The sequence below is a fragment of the Pezoporus flaviventris genome, unplaced genomic scaffold, assembly GCF_033815535.1.
Source record: "Pezoporus flaviventris isolate CSIRO_AGI_PZ_B2104156 unplaced genomic scaffold, CSIRO_AGI_Pfla_v1 ptg000006l, whole genome shotgun sequence".
Lineage (NCBI taxonomy): Eukaryota > Metazoa > Chordata > Aves > Psittaciformes > Psittacidae > Pezoporus > Pezoporus flaviventris.
Window position 1 is genome coordinate 8185899 of NW_026892554.1, and position 19371 is coordinate 8205269.

The following is a 19371-nucleotide window of genomic DNA, read 5'->3' on the forward strand; positions in this document are numbered from 1 at the left end:
CATGTTGCAAAGCCACTGGGGAGAAAGAGGAGGATAGCCATGGAGAGCATAAGTAACATGTTCCTTGCTTTAAGAAGGCTGAATTCACACTAGTTCTGTCACCCACAGAAAATAAACTCCTCCAAAAGCTCCTGTTCAAACCTGGACAAAGCAGAATGCAGAAAACACTGAGGGCTTTGCAGTGTTACCCACAAATTGCCATTGCCTTGTTGCATTTTTATAGGAATTTCTTCTACAGTGGCCAAATGTAGTAGTGCTGCTGCTCCTCTGGCAAAGCTGCCCCGGGAGGCACCTCTCTCTGTGGTCCTCCTCCCTAAAACCTGCCAAGGGCCCTGGGCACTCACTGAGCATCTCCTACCATGCTCCTTTAAAACAGTCCTTTCGGTGCCCTTGGCACCCTCACAAATCCAAGAATACACATCAATCCACCCCGGCAGCAAGCTGCAACAGATAAAAGGTGCCCTAGGAAAGGACTTGATTTCTGTGAGGGAAAAAGCCAGTCTAAAACCAGTGTGGTATTTTTATGTCAAAACATTAGAAGAAGAATGCGCAATTCAGGGTTTCCCCACATAGGTGTTTTCTTGAGAGCTCCTTTCCTTATACAGTCATTACAGCTCTTCCCTGGGAGAAACAAAGGCAAATCAGACCTTTGCCAGCAAACGGCTCGAGCAGGAGATGCTGCTGCCTGATGAGGTGTCAGCCTGGTGGGCAGGTAGTGCCAGGCTGTTACTGCTACACTGACCGACCTTGCACAGCTCAGCCCATGTCCTGCAGCCCTGGAGCAAGGGGAAAAGTTGAAGAAATCAAAGTCACCTCACCATTCTGCTGAGGAGTGCTTGGCCAGAAAAGCTTTTACAACCATGTAACAAGACAGGGAAGCACGAGGGTTCAGACGCATTGATCACCAGGGCTCTGAAACTTGGGAAGCAAGGCAAAAGCAAACCCACAAAATCCTGTCCTGTTGCCTGCCCACAAAACCATCAATGTGCTCTGCAGCATGCACCCACCTGGTTCACAGGATGAAAGCTGCTGGAGTGCCACATTTCCTGTTGCCATCCAGCCTTTACCATCTCTCTGCCCATAGCCCCCAGATCCTGCAGGAAAAGCTGGCAGAAAAGCAGCAAGACAGGGGACAGACAGAAGACAGACAAATAGACTTCTTAAAGCATCAGAAATCTGATTGTGCTGGCTGGGTCAGAAGGACCAAGGGAAGCAGAATAGGCACCAGCACCTGAGCAAAAGGAAGGTCATACAGGTGCACTGAGAACATCAGGAGCTAAATCAGGGCCAGTCACTCAGTGCTGGAAGGTTAATTGAAAGGAGTCTTTAGCAGGGACACACCATTACAGGATACAGAGGTTTGAGTCTAATGGGATTTCTGCAGCTCACTGTCCAATGCAGTTTATATAAGAAATATTGCAAGTGTCCTGCTTTTACTGCTTCTTTTTAAAAGCAAAGGCAGCACAAGAAGTAACAAAAGATAGATTCTACTGCCAGTCAAACATGGCTCCCAAGTCAAGCATCACCTCGTCACTTAGTGCCTGTCTGAAAAGCCACAGGCTCAAGTGCTTTCTGATATGCTCAAGGTCTCCAAAGGAAAGCATCAGAGCTCTGCACACATGAAAGTGGAGGTGGGGCTCAAAATAAAGTGGATTTCTTGTCCCAGATGTGGATGTTCAGAGGAACTAACACAAACAGGGATGCTGCAAGCTTGTTACAGAGCAGCTTAAAAGGGATTCCAGACACTGGGAAGGTGCCATTCACATGTTCTGCAAAGCTGGGAGCAGCGCACAGTGGGAAATCTGAGTGCCTCAGCCCAACCTAGAAGCCATGGAGAGATGATGGCTCTTCTGCCGAGCAAGGTGTGTTCAGCTGGCATCTTCTGGTCATGAACCATCAGCAGAAAACAGCCCCAGGGTTAGACAAATGCTATAAATGGAATAAAGAAAGAGTCTGTAAATACAAATTGGGCTAGCAATAATATACAAAGGGAAAACATAACTGAAGGCCAAGAATGCCTCCTGCAGCATTAGCTCACGTAAACAAGAGCTTGAGAAGTCTGCAGTAACCAAAGGAATGTTCCCAAAGACAGGAATATCCTTGAGCACACTTGTATCCCAAATGCCAGGAAGAGGTGCATGTGACACGCCTGTGTAGTCCAAGGCACACCTCTGCTAATTTCCTTCTTAGCAAAGGAATTCCCATCTGCACCATTAAATATTTTGGAAGACAAAGACAATAAATGAGGCTCTTAAAACAAATTGTGTTTATTCAATTTCTGTCTTTTGTGTTGCTAACAAATCTTCATCCTAGCCTAGGAAAAAAATAGCAGGTAGAAAAGATCTCCCCTTTGCTCCCACCCTCCCCACCACACACACTTCTTGTTTCTTCAATAAAAGAATCCAAATTTCAAGCATGAGAAGCTTTTCGTTCAATACATCTCAGTAATAAAATTAACTCTGTGGTAGATATAAAAGACAGCAGCCAAGACCAGAGGATCTGCTGTGCTACTCCCAGGCAATTAGTACCCAGAATGATCAATCAGTTTGTCTGCAAACAGAGTAAGAAAATACTTCGCACTTAGGCAGCACTTTTTATCCATGAATCTCAAAGTGGTTTTACAAAAGCTGAAAAATATGGTTTTTTGGCCTCATTACAGAGAAGAAAACACCAGCTGGAGCAGGAGGAGATTTGCCCCAGTCACAGAACAATTTACTAGCTGAGCTAAGAACAGATCTCTATGTCTCAGCATCTCACAATCCGTGCCGTGCTCTCTGCTTCACACAGGACAGCCTGAATTTGGCAAAAGCTCTGGTTTCAGAAATGAAGTGGTTTGTGTTTTTGCCACCAAATAAAAGTCTAAATGGGGATCTGACAGCTCTTTTAGGAAGCACTGATTTCCCAAGGCTGTGATGCCAAGGAGAAAACTCAGTCTTGGATGGAGCTGCTGAGAGCTTTGGAAAAGAAAAAGTTTCATACTGGAAATGTGAACAAATAAGAGAGTGGTGCAGGAGGAGGTAAATCCACGATCTACAATGTGCAAATGATTCTCCACTTGGAGCTTTAACTAAATGTTTGAGGAACAAATCACAGGATAAAAACCTAAACCTTGGCAAATAGTGTTATTAGATGGAGAGGAACCTGGAGCTGAAGCACGCATGGCCTGACACCTCCTCTATTAGCAGGCTTCTGCCCTGAAGTTGCTCCTGACAGACCTGAGAAACCAACAGTGCAAACACAAGGAAGAGAGCGGTGAAATACAGTATCTTACCCTAGAAATATGTTTAGCAACCCAGGAGAGGAGAGAAGTACCATGAGATAGAGTAAAGGCTGATTCAGGGAAGCCCAGAGCACCCTCCATTACAAGGTCCACTCTTGATACTAAGCAAGCACCAACAACCCACATGGTTCTCTTCCTATGCAGCACCATGCAAAATGCGTGCATGACTTCAATGTTGTTCTTCACAACACATCACCCACAGCTCAGTTTGGTCCAAACAAGACATCCCCAAGGGTCCTTTAAAGTAGGAGGGTCTCCCATGTATAAGCACCAATTTTGTAATGCCCCTCTATACCTCCTATAGGAATGGGACAACCACAGGCTCGTGATGGATGCAGAGGGATGGGTGTAGTGCCTGGCAGCACAAAGCCATAAACAAGCCTGTGTGCAGGAAAGCCCAAATGTTGGCCTAGAACTAAAAACATGTTTAAAAGAGAAGGTCAGGCCAGCATCCTCACCAGCCCACGCTGGCAGGTAATACTATACCCAGGATCTTATTTTATCAGCAGCATAAACACCACAGTGGTTCAATCAGTACTGATGCACCAGTCAACTGTGCTTTGAAGCCTGGGAACAGCAAATCAGGTTCTCACAGAGAACAGCATATCAGACAGCGATAGGTAAGCAACCTAAATCAACAAGCTCATCTCCTAAGTCAACAAGCTCATCTCCTAACTGCAAACCTGCAGCAATGCACATTAATTCAGGTTTCCTCTCTCTCTTTTGGGCAAACCCGAATACTACTAATTCTCCACACTGGTACTCCATCACACAGGAGGGTGCCAGCAGCTGGGTCTCCCTTGCTCTCAGCAGCAAATGGCTGTGAGGATTCACCCCCATGCTGCAGAAAAGCCCTTCTGATGTGAGCAAGGAGCTGCTGTTGCTCCCCACATGCTTCCCAGACACTCATCTTCCTTCTGTGCCCACCTCCTCATGCATTAGAGACACAGCCAGCTGCCCTGGCTTAATGGTATTAACACACCACTTTTCACTTAGGAGCTTTCAGATACTAAGGCACAAAGATTAAGTGACTTGCATAAGAGTCAGGAACGCACCTTATGTTTCTCGGTTGCAGTGATTTCTCTCACCATTTTTTTTCTGATCTCTTGCATATTAAAATCACGAGTGGATTGTGTGGATGAAAACAGGATTTCATTTCCCTGCTAATACTGAAGACACAAACACGGATAGCTGCATTTCTAAGCCCTCCCCATGGCTCCCATCCATTCCCTCTATGATGTTTGCCTCAACAAAGCAGCAAAGCACCGGTGCAGACGGAAGCACTCCACACATGCAGTGCAAAACTCCAGCTTTGCCATCCTGAGACCTACAACAGGAGAGAAAACGGATGCATCTCTGGGAAACCAGGAAAGGAACCTCAGCTACACTTTGTTCATCAACAGGAACAGGGAACAACAGCAGCGCTTAATGCAGCGGGACTTCCGTGGTACAAACAGGGTGAGAAGAATCATTCCCATGCCTAACTTGAGTTAGGGCAGATGAAGCCCTGCGAGATGCCGGCCAGTCAGAGCTCCCAGGTCAGGATGCTTGACAGGAGCGATGGTTTGGTTTCCTAGAAGGCGCGAGTGCATGGCTTTGGTGTGCCTGTGGCAGAGCCCCAGCCCCAGGAAGAGCAGCCGAGCCATGCTACGTGCAGCTGTGCCTCATGTGGAAGTTCACCACGTACTCAGCGTTAGTGCGCTGCACCGAGATGGCGAAGGGCTCGAAGGGGTGGAAGGTGAACGCAACCAGGCGCCGCACGGTGTGATTGATGGGGCGCCCCAGGAGACCCGCCTGGATCTCAAACTTCAGGAGGCCAGAATCACGAGCGTAAAATCTGAAAGGAAGAGAAAGTCAATTATGGCTGTTCCCAACTATTGACTTTGCCATCTGGGCTCTTCATACACAGAGACAAACACCTTGTTCAAGCTCTGGTACTCCCTCAGGGGCAGGAAGTCCTCAGCTAGGTGTCTGGCTCTTGGCCAGAAAGTCCCTCTCAGGGCAACTAGTTTTCCACTGTCTAGAGAAGCCTGATTTCAATTTAGTATCATCAGTGCCTGTCGTGTTGGTGGACAAAACTGACTTCACAACAGGGAATAAGCTTGGGCCAGACCCCACTTGTGCTGGCTCTCCATCCACTTAGTGCAAGCTGCTCCCCTTCATCCTTAAGGCAGACATACTGTACTGAACTGAGCTTACTTCCCTTAGTAATAGCCTTCACTGTGAATGTAAGGCCACCCCTTCCCTCTCCCAGTGCTGCCAGGTCGGCTTTTTGCTGCTGCTACACTCCCTTTCAGCCAAGGAAGGTGAACAGCTTGATCCAGTTCTGCTCAGGGGTGCCAAGATGAACTGTGCAGCTCAGCCAGGGTTTTGCAGTTCCTTTTAGATTTCCATCAAGAATAAAAAGCATTAACAAGATAGGCTGGGCAGAAAGCACCTAGTGGATTGCATCCAACAATCAGAGCAAGGGAAGCGGTCAAGGGAAGCCTTGCATCCTTGTCACTCACAAACCTGCAGGTGGCTCAGGCTCATTTATGTCTCCAAACAGCAGAGCTCTGGAACACAGCTTCAGCACACAGCAAACACTGCCAAGTGGATGAGGCAAACACTGCTGAAGAGACAGGTGAGTCTGAGAAGCTCTCTGCTTCTTGAGCCTTCTCTGTGTAACCAACATGAGCCCAAGTAACACCAGGATCCTGTGTTGCTGTGGGAACACAGGACTCTGCGATGACCCCACACTCCCCCAGGCTGTGGTGGAGGTTTCAGATGCGGTGATGGAGGTTTCCGGATGCGGTACCTTCACCAGGCAGCTGGGCTCTAACTCAAGTCCTCAGCCTGAAGTTGTCTCAGTACGTTAGACCCATTTTCTCTGCTCTCCCAGCATTGCCATTTCACCTCCCAGCTGCCTCCTTTTCTATCATCACTTAGTACATGTGGGTATTTTGCATTTTTCATCTGGTTTTCACTCCGAGAATGCTTTTAATCTCAGAGCACATTTCCCCCCCCCCGCCACCAATACAATGCAGTCGGCTTTCAGCCTGGAAGAACGGGTGATGACAGATAGAGGCAATGCTGTTTCAGAAGCAGAAATACTCCACATTTTAACAACAGAGCCTATTGAGAACCTCATGTTCTTCCTGGAGGGCCACTCTCCTCTCCCTTCCTCTGAATCAAAGTGCCAGCCAGCCCTGCCTGAAAATTGCACACAAGAACCCAGCAAGAGAGTCACAATCTTGGTATTTGGCTTTTCAAAAAGCCCTTTCCCTCCTACACAAGGCTGGGTATGCAGAGGGTCATTCTTTAAATAAAGCACAGTCCCCCGTCTGCTCCTCTCTCTCCCCAATTCACAACAATTTACTACTCGAGATGAAGCTCCCTGTAATCTCAAAGATGGCCTCAGTTTGGTATTTTTAAATGTAGTTTTAAAAGCGCTCTGCAATCAGAGGCCATTTCCATGGGCTCTCACTCTGGGGATAAATTAGGCACTGCAATATAAAATTGTATGTCAACAGAAACAGCAAGACCAGCCTTTTCAGACTGTATGAAAATGGAGGATTCATCTGCAGACCAATTTTTTTTTGGTTAAATGGCTCCTTATTAACCATCCAGATGGATTTGAGAGACCCCCTACTATAGGCAAGGCTACGTTAGAGCCTCTTCCTCACAAGTGCCATCATTTCGCCCACTGAATATCTCTTAAAGTCTCCTGGAAAGATATTGGAAGATGGCAGTGATGGAGAACCTAAAGCCCTTCTTGCCTAGGAGCAAACAGCCACTGGTCCCTCAAGTAGCCCGAGCTGAGAATTGAACCTTCAGGGATGCAGAAAGGCACTAAAGGCACTAAGGGTCAAAGTGCTACAGTGCACAGAGGCACTGAAGCCGACGTGTAAAAGGTATGGAGGCCTTCTTATCTGGTACACAGTGCCAGGAAACTGCACATGGATTCTAACACCCTGAGCTGCTGAAGGGTTTTCCACTGCAGACAATTACAGGCCTTACATTACAAATCCTGTGGCCCCTCATTTCCAAGCCCTCAAACCACAACAGGCAGCAGCATTACTTTATTAATCCCTTTTGTTTTGCACGTGAGAAGCACAGCGGCATTATTTCAGCTCCTGAATGGTTAAGGTTAGAGCCTCCTCTTCTGCTTACTTGCCAAAAACCAGGAGCCCCACAGCTCAGAGCCTCTATTCAAGTCCTAATTGACTCTGCATAGCTTTGAGCTTTAAAAGCTCTGGCTCTGAAGGGCCAGTTTGCTCAGGGGAGGGAGGGAAGGTGGCACTTGGCTTTGTTTACTACAAAGACTTAACCACAGCAAACGACTGCAACTGCGGTTTTGCTCTCTTTTGTCTGCTGGAGACATGCACAGGTTGGCGCTGGCAGACAACTGCAGCCCTGCAAGTTTTCCAAACATCAGGCATGACAAGGGGGAAAAGGGCAGGCTTTTCTCTGCAGATAACAGGGGAGCGTGAGATCAAACCAACTCATATGGGCAGAAAAAGCAATTAAATATACATAATTTGGGAACTGAGCGTGCAGGAATAAGCAGAGGTTCCCCAGCACCTGAGTCAGGGCCAGGTGAGACATGAAACCGCTGTTAGGGAATGCATGGATGAAAGTAAAGTTGGGAAACCGGCCAGCATGGGCTCCCCAGTCTGCCTGAGCCCCCACCGTGTGTGCAGCTGCTAAACAAAGCACTTGGGCATTGAAGGCTCGCTTGTTTTCAGAGCACAGGTTTGCTTTGGCAGTACTGTAAGTGGAAAGACTATTCTTGCCTAGGGAACTCAGCCTCTTTGTGCCTCTCAGGCCAGAGATACTGGGTTTTTAACCACTACTACTTGCAGCCATGGCTGCAGCCAAGGAAAATAAGTACGTTTCTACAAGAAGCATTGCAAACCTCCTTATGCCCAAGCTCGGGCTTACTCCTGTATCAAAGGCTCAGATGTAAGAGGCACAGAATGGTCTTACACCTGGCTAAAACTCCTAGTAGGGAAGCAGATTTCCTCCAGACCACACAAAGAAGGGGGGTATGAAGAGGAGTACAGCTCCCAGCGTGAGAACTGTAAATAAGGCAAGTCTGAAAATAGCTAAATCAATACCATGAGCATTCTGAGAATCACCTAACCCAGCTACTATTTTATTCACAGGATAAACCAGATCATCCTTGCCAGCTAAACCCACGTGCTCAAAAAGGATCCTTCTAGCACAGGAAAGCAGGCACCCAGAACCATATATATCACACTGCAGCCCAAACACAACAGCAGGAGTGCAAGAAGAGGAGGAGGAACAAGAGCATTCGTACGGAAAAGGTTCAGGCTTCACTACCCAGCCCTTCCCCAAGGCAGCTCATGGAGAAGACCTGAAGACCCCTCCTACATATAAGGATAAAACAGTTGTCACAACGAGAGAGGCCAAGCTTTGTGCTAAATAAACCCTCTGGTAAAAGGATGTCATGAGAGAAAGGCCTCAGTCTACCCAGTTCTCTGCACATATGATGCCGCATGGCAGTGATCTACTGGCTCTGGTCTCCTCACACACAGCCTCTTGGCTTGTTACATACCTTATAGGGTGATCCCCGCAGGTCTTGGGCCGCTCCATGACTGACACCCACTTGTCATCATAGCTGAAAAGAGAGAGGTCGAGGTATGGGCTGCCACTGTAGGACTGGGCGCTGATGGGGAGCTGGCCCAGCAGCCTCCGAACGGCCTCCGTGTGCCCTCCATACTTGGCATTCACGATAGTGTCTTTGAACCTGGAGCAAGCCAAGGAACAGGTTTTACTCACAAAGGCCACAGGTGAACAGCACAGCTCAAATAAACAAGGAGGAAAACTGATAGGGAAGGAAAAGCAGCAGCAGTGTAAGAACTAAACCAGCTCATTTCCAAAGATGTATCACAGGGATTCAAGCACACAGACCTGGTGACCTTTTTATCCTCTCTCATCATTACTGTTTCTGCTCTGAAAGTCCAAACTGACAGAAGGAGAAGACTGTGCCTGGCCCCAGCTGCTCTGCAGTGCAGGAAATGAACAGGATCAGAAACAGAGAGAGATGGATTAGCAGCTTATCAGCCAATCCAAGTTCTACCATGAAGCCTGGAAACAGCATAAGCAAAAGCCAGAGGGTTTCACAGTAACAGTTGAGCCCTTAATGTTGACATAGCCACTATGTCTGAAATGCATAAAGGGAAAAACCTGAGATGAGGAAGAACCCTGAGAGGAAACCTAAAGCTCTTCAGAAACTCCACTGAGCTGAAAGTTCTTCCTGGGAGAGATGAACAGAGGCTGGATTTCCTTTCCAAGTAAAACTGGAGCTTTCTATGTGCAAGAACAATCAGATCGGCTGCACAGATGTCATACATCAAGGAGGGTAAAACACTTCCACTTGGCCAGAAACACACAGCCAAAAGCCACCTCACTGTGGCCTATGCTCTATCATACTTTGCTGTGGAAGATAAGCACTCCTGTTAAAGGCCCTTGTAGCTAAGAGGATGAAAAGATTCTCCTCTCTATTTTAACAGAAGGCAGGAGTTGCTCTTTGGGTGTCTGCAGTGGGCTCTCTCATTCTCTCCCCTCCCACTAAGCACTATGGATTTCCTGACAGGCAGCTTTAGAAAGTTACAGACACAGTCAACTTCCTCTAACTTATGTGACGTCAACCTAAAATCAACAGAAGCTTCGTGCCCAGAAGTGGTTGCCAAGTACTTTGGATGATGTGAAACAAGCCACTGGAAGAACAAAACACCCTGAGTCACATAAAAATATATTCCAAGAGAAATAACACACTCTGCCTCATTAAAACCACATCCGACAACTGAAGTACATTCTAGAAATCCAGGTTATTTTGATGTTTTGCTCAGCTCCCACAATAGGCCTAATCAGAGGAGCTTCCTTTCTCCTAACAGTTTGATGAGAGCCACAGTCCTGTGGGCTGATGTTGTAGAAAATGCTACAGAACAGTTTGATACACACTAAATTCAGAGAATGCCACTTGGCAATTAGCATCTTGACAAATCTTATCTTCAGGCACCTAAGCTACTGGGCTTTAATAACCTCCAGAAGAGTTACTGCTCCAGGAGGGCCTGAAATATCTTTCCCTCAAAACTCCCCTTCCTTCTTCTATGCACTGGATTGCCGCTGCTTTGCTCCTTAATGCAATGAGACAGATGCTGTGGAATATCAAACCAGATGCACAAGGCTGCAAGATGAGCCACGTCCAAGCAACACCCATGCAACTAAAGGAACTGGTTTTCTCAGGGTTGCTGTTGTTATTTGATACTGGCCTTCAGCTGATGGGGTTGAGCGCATGTCTATGTGGGATAAAGCATGCTCCGAATAGGCTCACCGGCGCTGGATCTGCCTGGCAAAGTTGTTGCTGGAGGCTGAGCAGGGGAACTGGACGGCCTCGCTGTGGAGGGTGGCGTTCCTGAACAGGTCACAGAAGTTCTCAAACAGCTCCAGCAGCTCGTCAGATGTGTTCTCGAAGACAGCAATAACCTCTGTGGTCACCATGTTGTACACAACGAAGAACGAAGGCTGGGAAGAGAGGCAGAGGTTACCCAGGGGAAGCTGTCCCCTCCATATCCCCACATGACACCACAGACCCTACCCAAATGTCTTTGCAGGGCAGGAGAATCCCACATCCCCACACTAATCCATTCTGCCTTCATCCATGCCTCCACAGGTACCAAATTATCCACCTTTAACTGTGATTATTTATGAAGAAAACTTAATGGACTTCCAATTTTCAACTTGAATTGGATGTCAATGCTCCTGTTTTCTCTTCCTCTGCCCTCCACCAAACGCAAAATGCTTTCTAAAGTGCCAAATTTAACTTTCCTGCTGACAAAATGATCTTAAATCCAGGGCTAGCTGGCCACAAATTAGTTTTTCAGACATACATTTTCTTCCTCTTTTTAATATTTCCATCCCACAGAGATGAGCATTTTTAGTGTACTATGCACTAAAGCACTGCCCACAAGGAGTTGTGACCTCCATGCTCTGCCAGTACAGAAATTAAAAACTGAAAGACATTAATGGCTTCTTTTTAATGACAACATTCTTGTGCAAGAAGGCTCCGGAACCATGCTGCAGATTGGCAATGGCAGTGTTTCATGGCAACAAGGCAAAGTCCTGCACCTGGGTCAGGACAATCCCAAGCATAAATAGACTGGGCAGAGAATAGATTGAGAGCAGCCCTGAGGAGAAGGGGTGCTGGTTGACGAGAAGCTCTGCATGTCCCAGCAATGTGCACTCACAGCCCCAAAACCCCGCATGTGCTGTGCTGCATCAAAAGGAGCATGAGCAACAGGTCAAAGGAGCTGTTTTTCTCCCCTCTACTCCCCTCTGAGATCCACCCCCCCATGCAGTCCTGTGTCCAGCTCTGGGGCCTCCAACACAAGAGGGACGTGGAGATGTTGGAGCAAGTCCAGAGGAGGCTATGAAAATGCTCCAAGGGCCGGAGCAGCTCTGCTCTGGAGCCAGGCTGACAGCTGAGCTTGTTCAACCTGGAGAAGGCTCCGAGGACACCTTATGACAGTCTTCCAGTACCTAATGGGGGCCCAAAAGAAATCTGGAGAAGGATCTTTTTACAAGGGCCTGTAGGGACAGGACAAGGGGAATGGCTTTAACCTTCTGTTATTTCTTAGTCATCCGATTGCGCTGCCTGTACGTTACACTGCCATCGCACCTACTCTGCCCCTCGGCACACCGCATCTGCACAGAGGCGGTGTAGTTTACACACACAGGGTCATAGAATCATAGAGTAGCAGGTTGGAAGGGCCCTGAAAGATCATCTCGTTCAATCTTTCCAGGCAATGCATGACCTAGACTAGATGTCAAAGCACCTTGTCCAGCATCATCCCATCAGAGTTGCACGATTTCATACGGGCATCTGGCTAAACATTGCAAAAAGAGAAGCTGTAACATTAGGCTGGATTTTGGGAATTCACAGCACAGTAACTTTTTCGGCTGCCCTAGTACAAAGCATACGAATAGGGAAGATGGAATAGGGGGAAATTTATTTCTCTGAATCCCAGAAGCCTTGACATGACACCTTACCATACTTCAAGAAGTGAATCTTGACAGTGGGTTGGACTAGATGATCTCCAGAGGTCCCTTCCAACCCCAGTGATTCTGTGATTCTGATTCTGTGATTCTGACAGAGGGGAGACTGAGATGAGCTCTTAGGCAGAAGCTCCTCCCTGGGAGGGTGCTGAGGCGCTGGCGGAGGGTGCCCAGAGAAGCTGTGGCTGCCCCATCCCTGGCAGTGTCCAAGGCCAGGTTGGACACAGGGGCTTGGAGCAACCTGCTCTAGTGGAAGGTGTTCCTGCCAGCAGCAGGGATTGGAACTTGAAGATTTTTAATTTCCCTTCCAACCCGAACTATTCTGTGATTCTATGAAGACGGTGACATTGCATTACTGAAGGTACATCAAAGGGAGACAAGGTTCCCATCCCATTGGCAAAGGGCACATTTAATCCTTGATCAAATGTAGCATTCATTAGAGACACGAGTGCTAACAACCCAGCACCCTAAAGCAAGAACCTGCCCCGACTTCAAAGGTAACCAATTCCCATGGTACCTGCACACATACCTGGTTAAATCTTCTGTCAATAAAGACAATTATCTAACTGCTTCACCTTCCGCTCCCAAGAAGTGCTCAGGGATGATGCAGGCACTCTGCCCACCCTCCCACCTGCAAATCTCCCAAGGTTTGTTTGGTTTACAGCCCCAAAATAACTTGTGCTAATACAATCCAGCCCCCACACATCCAAATGAAGAGCTCTACATGAGGTTACTCACTCGACTACTGCCTGAGGAAAGGAAAGCCCTTCTGAAATACAGGGCTGGAGAAGAGACAAAATAAGAGGAGACAGCAGAAGAAAAAACTATTTACATCATTGGAGATTGCAGGGATAACCTTAAATAAAAAGTTCCTTTGCCAGGTTAACACATAGACACATCAGCAGGATGCCCCTGACCAGAGAAACTACCTTCAACTGCTCTTCAGCAGCACCTGCAACACAGGCAAAAACCATCATCACAGCAGAGGTAGCAGAAATCAAGTGGCAGAAATTACACAGCAAGGCTGCCAAGTCTATCAACACAAGCCTGGAACAACCAAACCCCAAGCTACATACACAAGCAATCTTGAAGGATTCCATACAGACCCTGACAATATAAAGCACAAACAGCACCTTCTTCAACCTTCTTGGTAGAGAAGCCAGAGAGAAGAGAGGAGCCTGAAACTGGATGAAACCTCATGTTCTTCTCTGACAGACAAAAGAAAAATTGGAGCTTTCGGTATATTGTGAGCCAGGATGTCCTAACACAAAGCCTACGTTCAGGCAGGTCTGTGGAGCCTGCTCCACATCTGGAATTATCTCCTGAAAGAACTGAGGTTCCTTCCTCCAGCATAAAACACACTGCCCGAGAACACCACAAACCAACCACAATCTGCACCTTCAAGTAACCTTTGGGTGAAGAGAGTCTGGAGCTCCAGCAAACTGGGCACAGCAGCCTCGGTAACCACAGTGCAGGGCAGAGCTGAGCCAGCCACAGACGTCAGGTGAGGAGCACTGTTCCACATACCAGCAAAGAGCTCAAAGCTGCAGGCCACTTCCACAAAGCTTTAATGTTTTTGAGGCAGATGCACAGTTTTACACAGTGTGTAAAGCTGAACAGATTACACCGTAACCTATTCCCTCCCAAAGCAGCTCTCCCAAACACCACATAAGAGAAAAATAAAGAGAGCCAATTATCTTCCAGGAAGAATGAGATTATGACAACACACAAAGAACTACTGTTTGTTTCTTCTAGGAACTAAATCCTGGATCTGGCAAAGACAGGAAGGGAGAAAAGGGTATGAAAGAAAACCAAACATCTGGGAACAGTCAGACCTACATGCAGCACTGCAGATTTATTATGAATTCTTACTAAATACCCTCAACAGAATCAAAACCAAGTGGATTAAAGGAATAGAACAAGCTAATAAACCATGCTTCTCAGCTTCACAGAGCTCAAAACCTGACCAGAGCTCTAATGGTAGTGAAAGAGATGATCAGCCTGGGGCATGGTGAAAGGTCTGGAGGGGCCCAGCACTGACTGAGCTACATGTGCCCTGATTTGACTTTTTTAGTACTAAGCTGAAAGGAGAAGCAATTGGCACATTAAATAGATCTAAAAGCTGCTACTCCAATTTGGAGAGATAAATACTAACTCACTGAAGCTTGAAAGAGTGAGCGCGTAGGCAGAACAGAAAAGGGAATTCTACTGGGGAAAGATGAAGACTATTCTATTTGAAAAACATGCTTGAAGATACATGAGAGAACGGAGAGGCTGCCTCTGCAACTGAAGTGTACTACCTGAAACACCAGCTAAAAAATTAATCAGCTGGGGATCTGGGAGGGGAGGCTTGTACTAAATCTGTGAGCAAGGGGAACAATCCCTGGAGAAAGGGGACTCCACGACACATCAAATGTCTTCTCTCTCATTTTTAGTTGAGAAGCAGTGAAATTATGAGAGCAAAAGCTATGAAAGTTATTCAATATCAGAGGTATCATATGTTCACACAAGAATGAAGTACTGAGTAGCCTAAACAACACTCACACACTCAGCTATGAAGCACAACTCACAGCACTGCACACACTTGAGCTGCCTCAAAGCAACGAGCAGCCTGAAGAGGCTGCAGTACCTGGGAAGGGTCCGTCACCCGCAGCGTGACCACATCTTCACTAGTGTATTTGATGAAGAGATGGTTCTCATCCAAAAGCTGCATCTTCCACATGCGGAGCTGCCTCAGCTGATCGAAGTACTGGAAGAACCTTCTTTTTGCTATGGCGCTTCCATCCTGCTCGGCCCTTCTCCACAGGTACACCAGCAGTCTGTGCTTCAAAGAGTTTATGAAGGGCTCTTTGTAGGGGTTGGCCATCCCTGTCTGAGTGTCCCGCTGCACCTCGGGATACACCGCAGACAGCGTTAGGAGATCATCCTCATAGCAGAAGCGGCCAATCGTCCGTACGTCGATGAACGTACCCTCAGGTGTGACTTGAAAGACATGAATCGTCTGTTGCTGCACAGAGAGAATGGCCAAGATGTTCTTATAGAGGTACAGCCCCTGGTTGTGAGACAGGATGACTTTGTCACATTTGAAAGTCCGTGTGTCACAAAGTCTGCCCGTGTGGAGGTCTATGATATGCAGGGAATAATCCTCCAGGGGGGAGCGGGGATTAGGGGTCACGGACTCGCTGTTGCGGTAGACCTCGAAGAAGGGAGGGTGAGGCTCCTCGGGGAGGTACGCGGCAGAGCCCACGATCACGTACCGGCAGTCATCAGTGAACAAGCTGCACTCCCGGTTCAAGTGCTCCCCGTTGGAGGCCACATTGGTGATGTGGAGCAGGACAAAGAAGCGCTCAAAGAGCCGCCCGCGGATGTTGACAGATCTTTGGTCGTTGCCGTTGGCCAGGATCTCCCCCTCATAGCCCTGCAGGAGGTCTTCTGCCGCCTGGCAGCCCTGATACTCATAGATCTCCAGAGAGGTCTGGTCAGAGGAGAAGGCGATGAAGTAGCGGCCATCAGGGGAGAACTTGCGCAAGAAGCAGGGCGGCTTCTCCACGTTGACCACGGTGAAGTTGGGGAAGACGTTCTGGTGGAAGACACGGACCTGGTGCCAGTGGGTGCCGGCTTTCCCCGAGCTGATCCGGCGGCGCTCCAGGCGGTGGATGACGTTCTGGTTCTGGATGCGGCGGGGCCTGATTGTGGGGGCATCATGGTCCATGGTCAGAGCTCTACTTCATCTTCACCCTGAAGGGAAGAGAGCACACATGTGCTGTGGAACCACACAGAAATGGGGGTAGAATGCACGGTGCTGGGGACCTGCTTGCATGGATAGGTTGGTGGAAAGCCCTATAGCACCTAGTGGAGGTGGCTGAGAGATGCAGTCCCACTCTGGGGAAGGGAGAAACAGGAAGACACTATGGGGAGAATCTGGGTAAAAGACCTCAATGGCAGGGGAAATGGGGAAGAGCACAGAGGTGACCCCAGTGCACTGAGGGGTGATAGTACCTGCAAACCTGCCTAATGAAGAGCAAAACACAGGGGGAACTGGAAGGGGACAGATGCACGGGACAGGCACAGGGGAGCACTAAGGGAATGAAGGGAGCCCGCAGGCAAGGGGGAGGGTATCCGGAGAGCCGCGGATAACCCACAGACCTACTGGCTAACAGGTACCGGGAGAGGGCTGCTTGGAGAGCACGGAGGGTGCTGGGGCACAGGCGAGGGCACCGGGAGGCGAGCGGGCCTGCCTGCCAGGGGCCCACAGGGAGCTCCGAGTCCCGGCGGCTCTGGGGGGACCCCGAGCTCCAGGGAACCCCCTCGGGGCTCCCAGCCGCCCTCCCGCTGGCCGGGAGAGCAGAGGGGGTCCCCGGGCCGGCAGAAGGCCAGGCCGCACCGCGCTCACCGCCGGGCCCAGCGCTGGGTCCCGCCGCTCACGCCATGGCCGCCGCCATCTTCCCGCCACCGCACGACTACGGGAGCGAGAGTGGATCACCCGCCCGACTTCCGCTTCCGGAACAGCGAGGCGGGCCGCGGCTGGCCAGAGTGTCAGCGGAACGGGGAGCCTCTGCCCCCTGGCGGGAAGGAGGGAACACTGCGGGGCGAGCCCGGACACCCATCCAGAACCCACGCTGTACCCATCCCGCATCCATCCAGAACCACCCTGTACCCATCCCGCATCCATCCAGAACCCACGCTGCACCCATCCCGCATCCATCCAGAACCCACCCTGCACCCATCCCGCATCCATCCAGAACTCACCCTGCACCCATCTGGCACCCCCTGAAACCCAGCACCCACTCAGCAGCCTGATCAACTCCCTGCACTCATCCTTCACCCCTCTCCCTGCACCCCGGTCACCCACCCTGCACCCATCCTCCACCCCATCCCAGTACTCCCTGCATCCCCATCCAACCATCCCGAAGCCCCCTGCACCATCCCTCACCCCTATCCCACACCCCAATGCCCCCCGACACCCCTCATGCCTTGAGCATCCCAAACCTCTCCATCCCCAGGCACCCCGAATCCCTGCACTGGAGCACTCCAGGGTATCAGCACCCCGACACCTCGCCCCCAGCACCAGCGGCAGAGATTGGGGTCACCCCTGGGCACCCCTTCAGGCTTTCCAAGGAGCTTGAAAGCTTTCTGCTCTCCCAGGCTTTCATCAGCATCCCCCTTTGCGCCCCCCGCATTAGCAGCCGGCAGCGAGAACAGCTCCGAGGGGCATTTTGTCCTTCAAAGGGAAGGGAGGAGGAATGTCAGGGGGGCCCTTGAGATCCATTAGCTGGCCTCTCACCGGGGCTGAGCTGCCACGCTAGCACCTGGAGCCATTCCATCAGCGGATGCAGGAGCTGGGAGCAGGGAGCAGGGGGTGGGATGCTCAAACCGGGATGCCAGAGAGCCTGATGGGTGCATCTCCTTCCTGTAGGGCGGGTGGCCCCACAGGGACACAGCACTAATAGCATCAGGATGGAGAGGGGTGCTCCTGCTGCACCGAAGCTGTTGAAATTCCCAGGGATCCTCCATGTGTTTCATGGGATGCTTCAGGGTATTGGGGTGGAGCAGGACTCCTATATCCCAGGGGATGTGGCTTGGATGTCCCCAACTGCCTTCCGCAGGGATAGGGAAGGCAGCCTGCCTGGCATTTCCATGCAGCAGGAAGGGGTCCCTGGGGGATCCTTGTGGCTGCCACCCCACCTGCCTGCCCCATTCCCATCTCCCACATTTTCATGCCCACCAGCCATACCCTGCATCCATTTCCTCTCTCCCAGTGGCAGGAGGCGCGATGACAAGACTAAAATGAATGGCCCCAGCGCCTCTCTTTGTCTCTGCCTGCTGCCTAATTAATTGAGATCCACCTTAATAGGATCAAACTAAATACCAAAGAGCATCCAACCACACAGCAGCTGGCAGCAAAACAACCGCCCGGCGCACGCACACACAGTGAAAGACAACTCGCTGGACAAAAGAGCCATTAACACACCTGCAATTAACGCTTCCGGAGCTAATAACTTCATTACCACAGTATCCCCACAGCCACAGCCCCCACGGTGCTGAGGAGGGGGCCCGGGGACCCTCACTTGAAGCGGTTTCATCCCTTAGCAGGGTTTGCATCACATGCAATAAAGCTCATTGTGGGTATGAGGCTGGGGGCGAAGATAGTCCTGGCTCCCTGGGGAGCATCCATTGAGGTGGATGCTGAAGGCTCAGAGCTCCTGGGATACTTCACCAGCTGCTATTTCCCACCTCTGCAGTGTCTTGTGCCACCCCTTGGGGGCCCACCAGTGGGGGACACATCACTGTCCCCATCACTGTCTGCTAGGGGACAGTGGGGTGTCCCTTTGCAAACCCCCAGGCCAGAGGGAGATGGCAAACCCCAGCTCAGAGCACTGGCACAGGGGTTAGTGGGGTTGGTCCAGAGGTTGCTGGGATGGATATAAGGGTTACTGGGCTCCTCCAGCCTCACAGGTCAATGGCTTTGGGTCTCATTGGGTTGGTTTTGGTGGAAGTCCCTTACCTCCACTGCAGCAGCATGCTCTGTGCCTTCACAATGAGCCTCAGCACTGGAGGGTATCACGAGCCCCAACACCCTCTGCCAGTGCCACATCCACATCCAGCCCGTTATTCCAGAGGCAGAAAGTGGGTTAAAAAGGAAAACAATAAATCTCAGCCCATTCAGGCTGGTTTGGAGGATTTCTGCCATTCCTGAAGCCAGGACCCTTCTGCTGTTCTTTGGCTGTTTCCCAAGAGCCTCCCAGCTCTGGATCCCATGGCTGTTTTCCCAGGACTGGAGAGGGTGTGTAAGGACAACAGTGCTGGGGAGATCACATGGAGGGTGATGCACCATCAGCCAGATACAACCCCCAGCATGAAATCACTGTGGGGAAAAGCTGGATTGTCCCCTTGCAGGGATGCTTGCGGAGGAAGAAAAACTCTCCATGTCCTGAGCATCACTATTCCCCTCCCATGGCCACAGAGCTTGGTTGCTGTGGACTTCCCCATTGTGCCAAGGGTGGGGAAAATAAAACCCAGTTGCTTTT

General features: G+C 49.9%; 1 protein-coding gene across 2 annotated transcripts; it reads right to left on the reverse strand.

Moving 5' to 3' along the window:
• Positions 1-2375: 2375 nt before the first annotated feature.
• DET1 (DET1 partner of COP1 E3 ubiquitin ligase) lies at positions 2376-19326 on the reverse strand. 2 transcript variants are annotated; one of them, XM_061446771.1, is made up of 5 exons: positions 18849-19326; positions 14973-16081; positions 10623-10813; positions 8841-9032; positions 2376-5117 (listed from the first exon to the last, which is right to left on the reverse strand). In XM_061446771.1, the coding sequence occupies exons 2-5, from the start codon at positions 16053-16055 to the stop codon at positions 4928-4930; spliced, it is 1656 nt and encodes a 551-aa protein (XP_061302755.1). In that variant the 5' UTR covers positions 16056-16081; positions 18849-19326; the 3' UTR covers positions 2376-4927. The 2 variants fall into 2 exon arrangements, with proteins under 2 accessions (XP_061302755.1, XP_061302756.1); XM_061446772.1 differs by lacking the exon at positions 18849-19326 and adding an exon at positions 16737-16760.
• Between the last annotated feature and the right edge of the window lie 45 nt (positions 19327-19371).

What these genes read in the sequence shown, in the direction of transcription:
- DET1 (XM_061446771.1), bottom strand. Translation starts at nt 16,055, where the DNA reads ATGGACCATGATGCCCCCACAATCAGGCCCCGCCGCATCCAGAACCAG. An exon ending in GGGTGACGGACCCTTCCCAG is followed by an intron (nt 10,814 to 14,972) that starts GTACTGCAGCCT and finishes CTCTCTTCCCAG; the next exon opens with CCTTCGTTCTTCGTTGTGTA. An exon ending in TGCGGGGATCACCCTATAAG is followed by an intron (nt 5,118 to 8,840) that starts GTATGTAACAAG and finishes TCTTCCTTTCAG; the next exon opens with ATTTTACGCTCGTGATTCTG.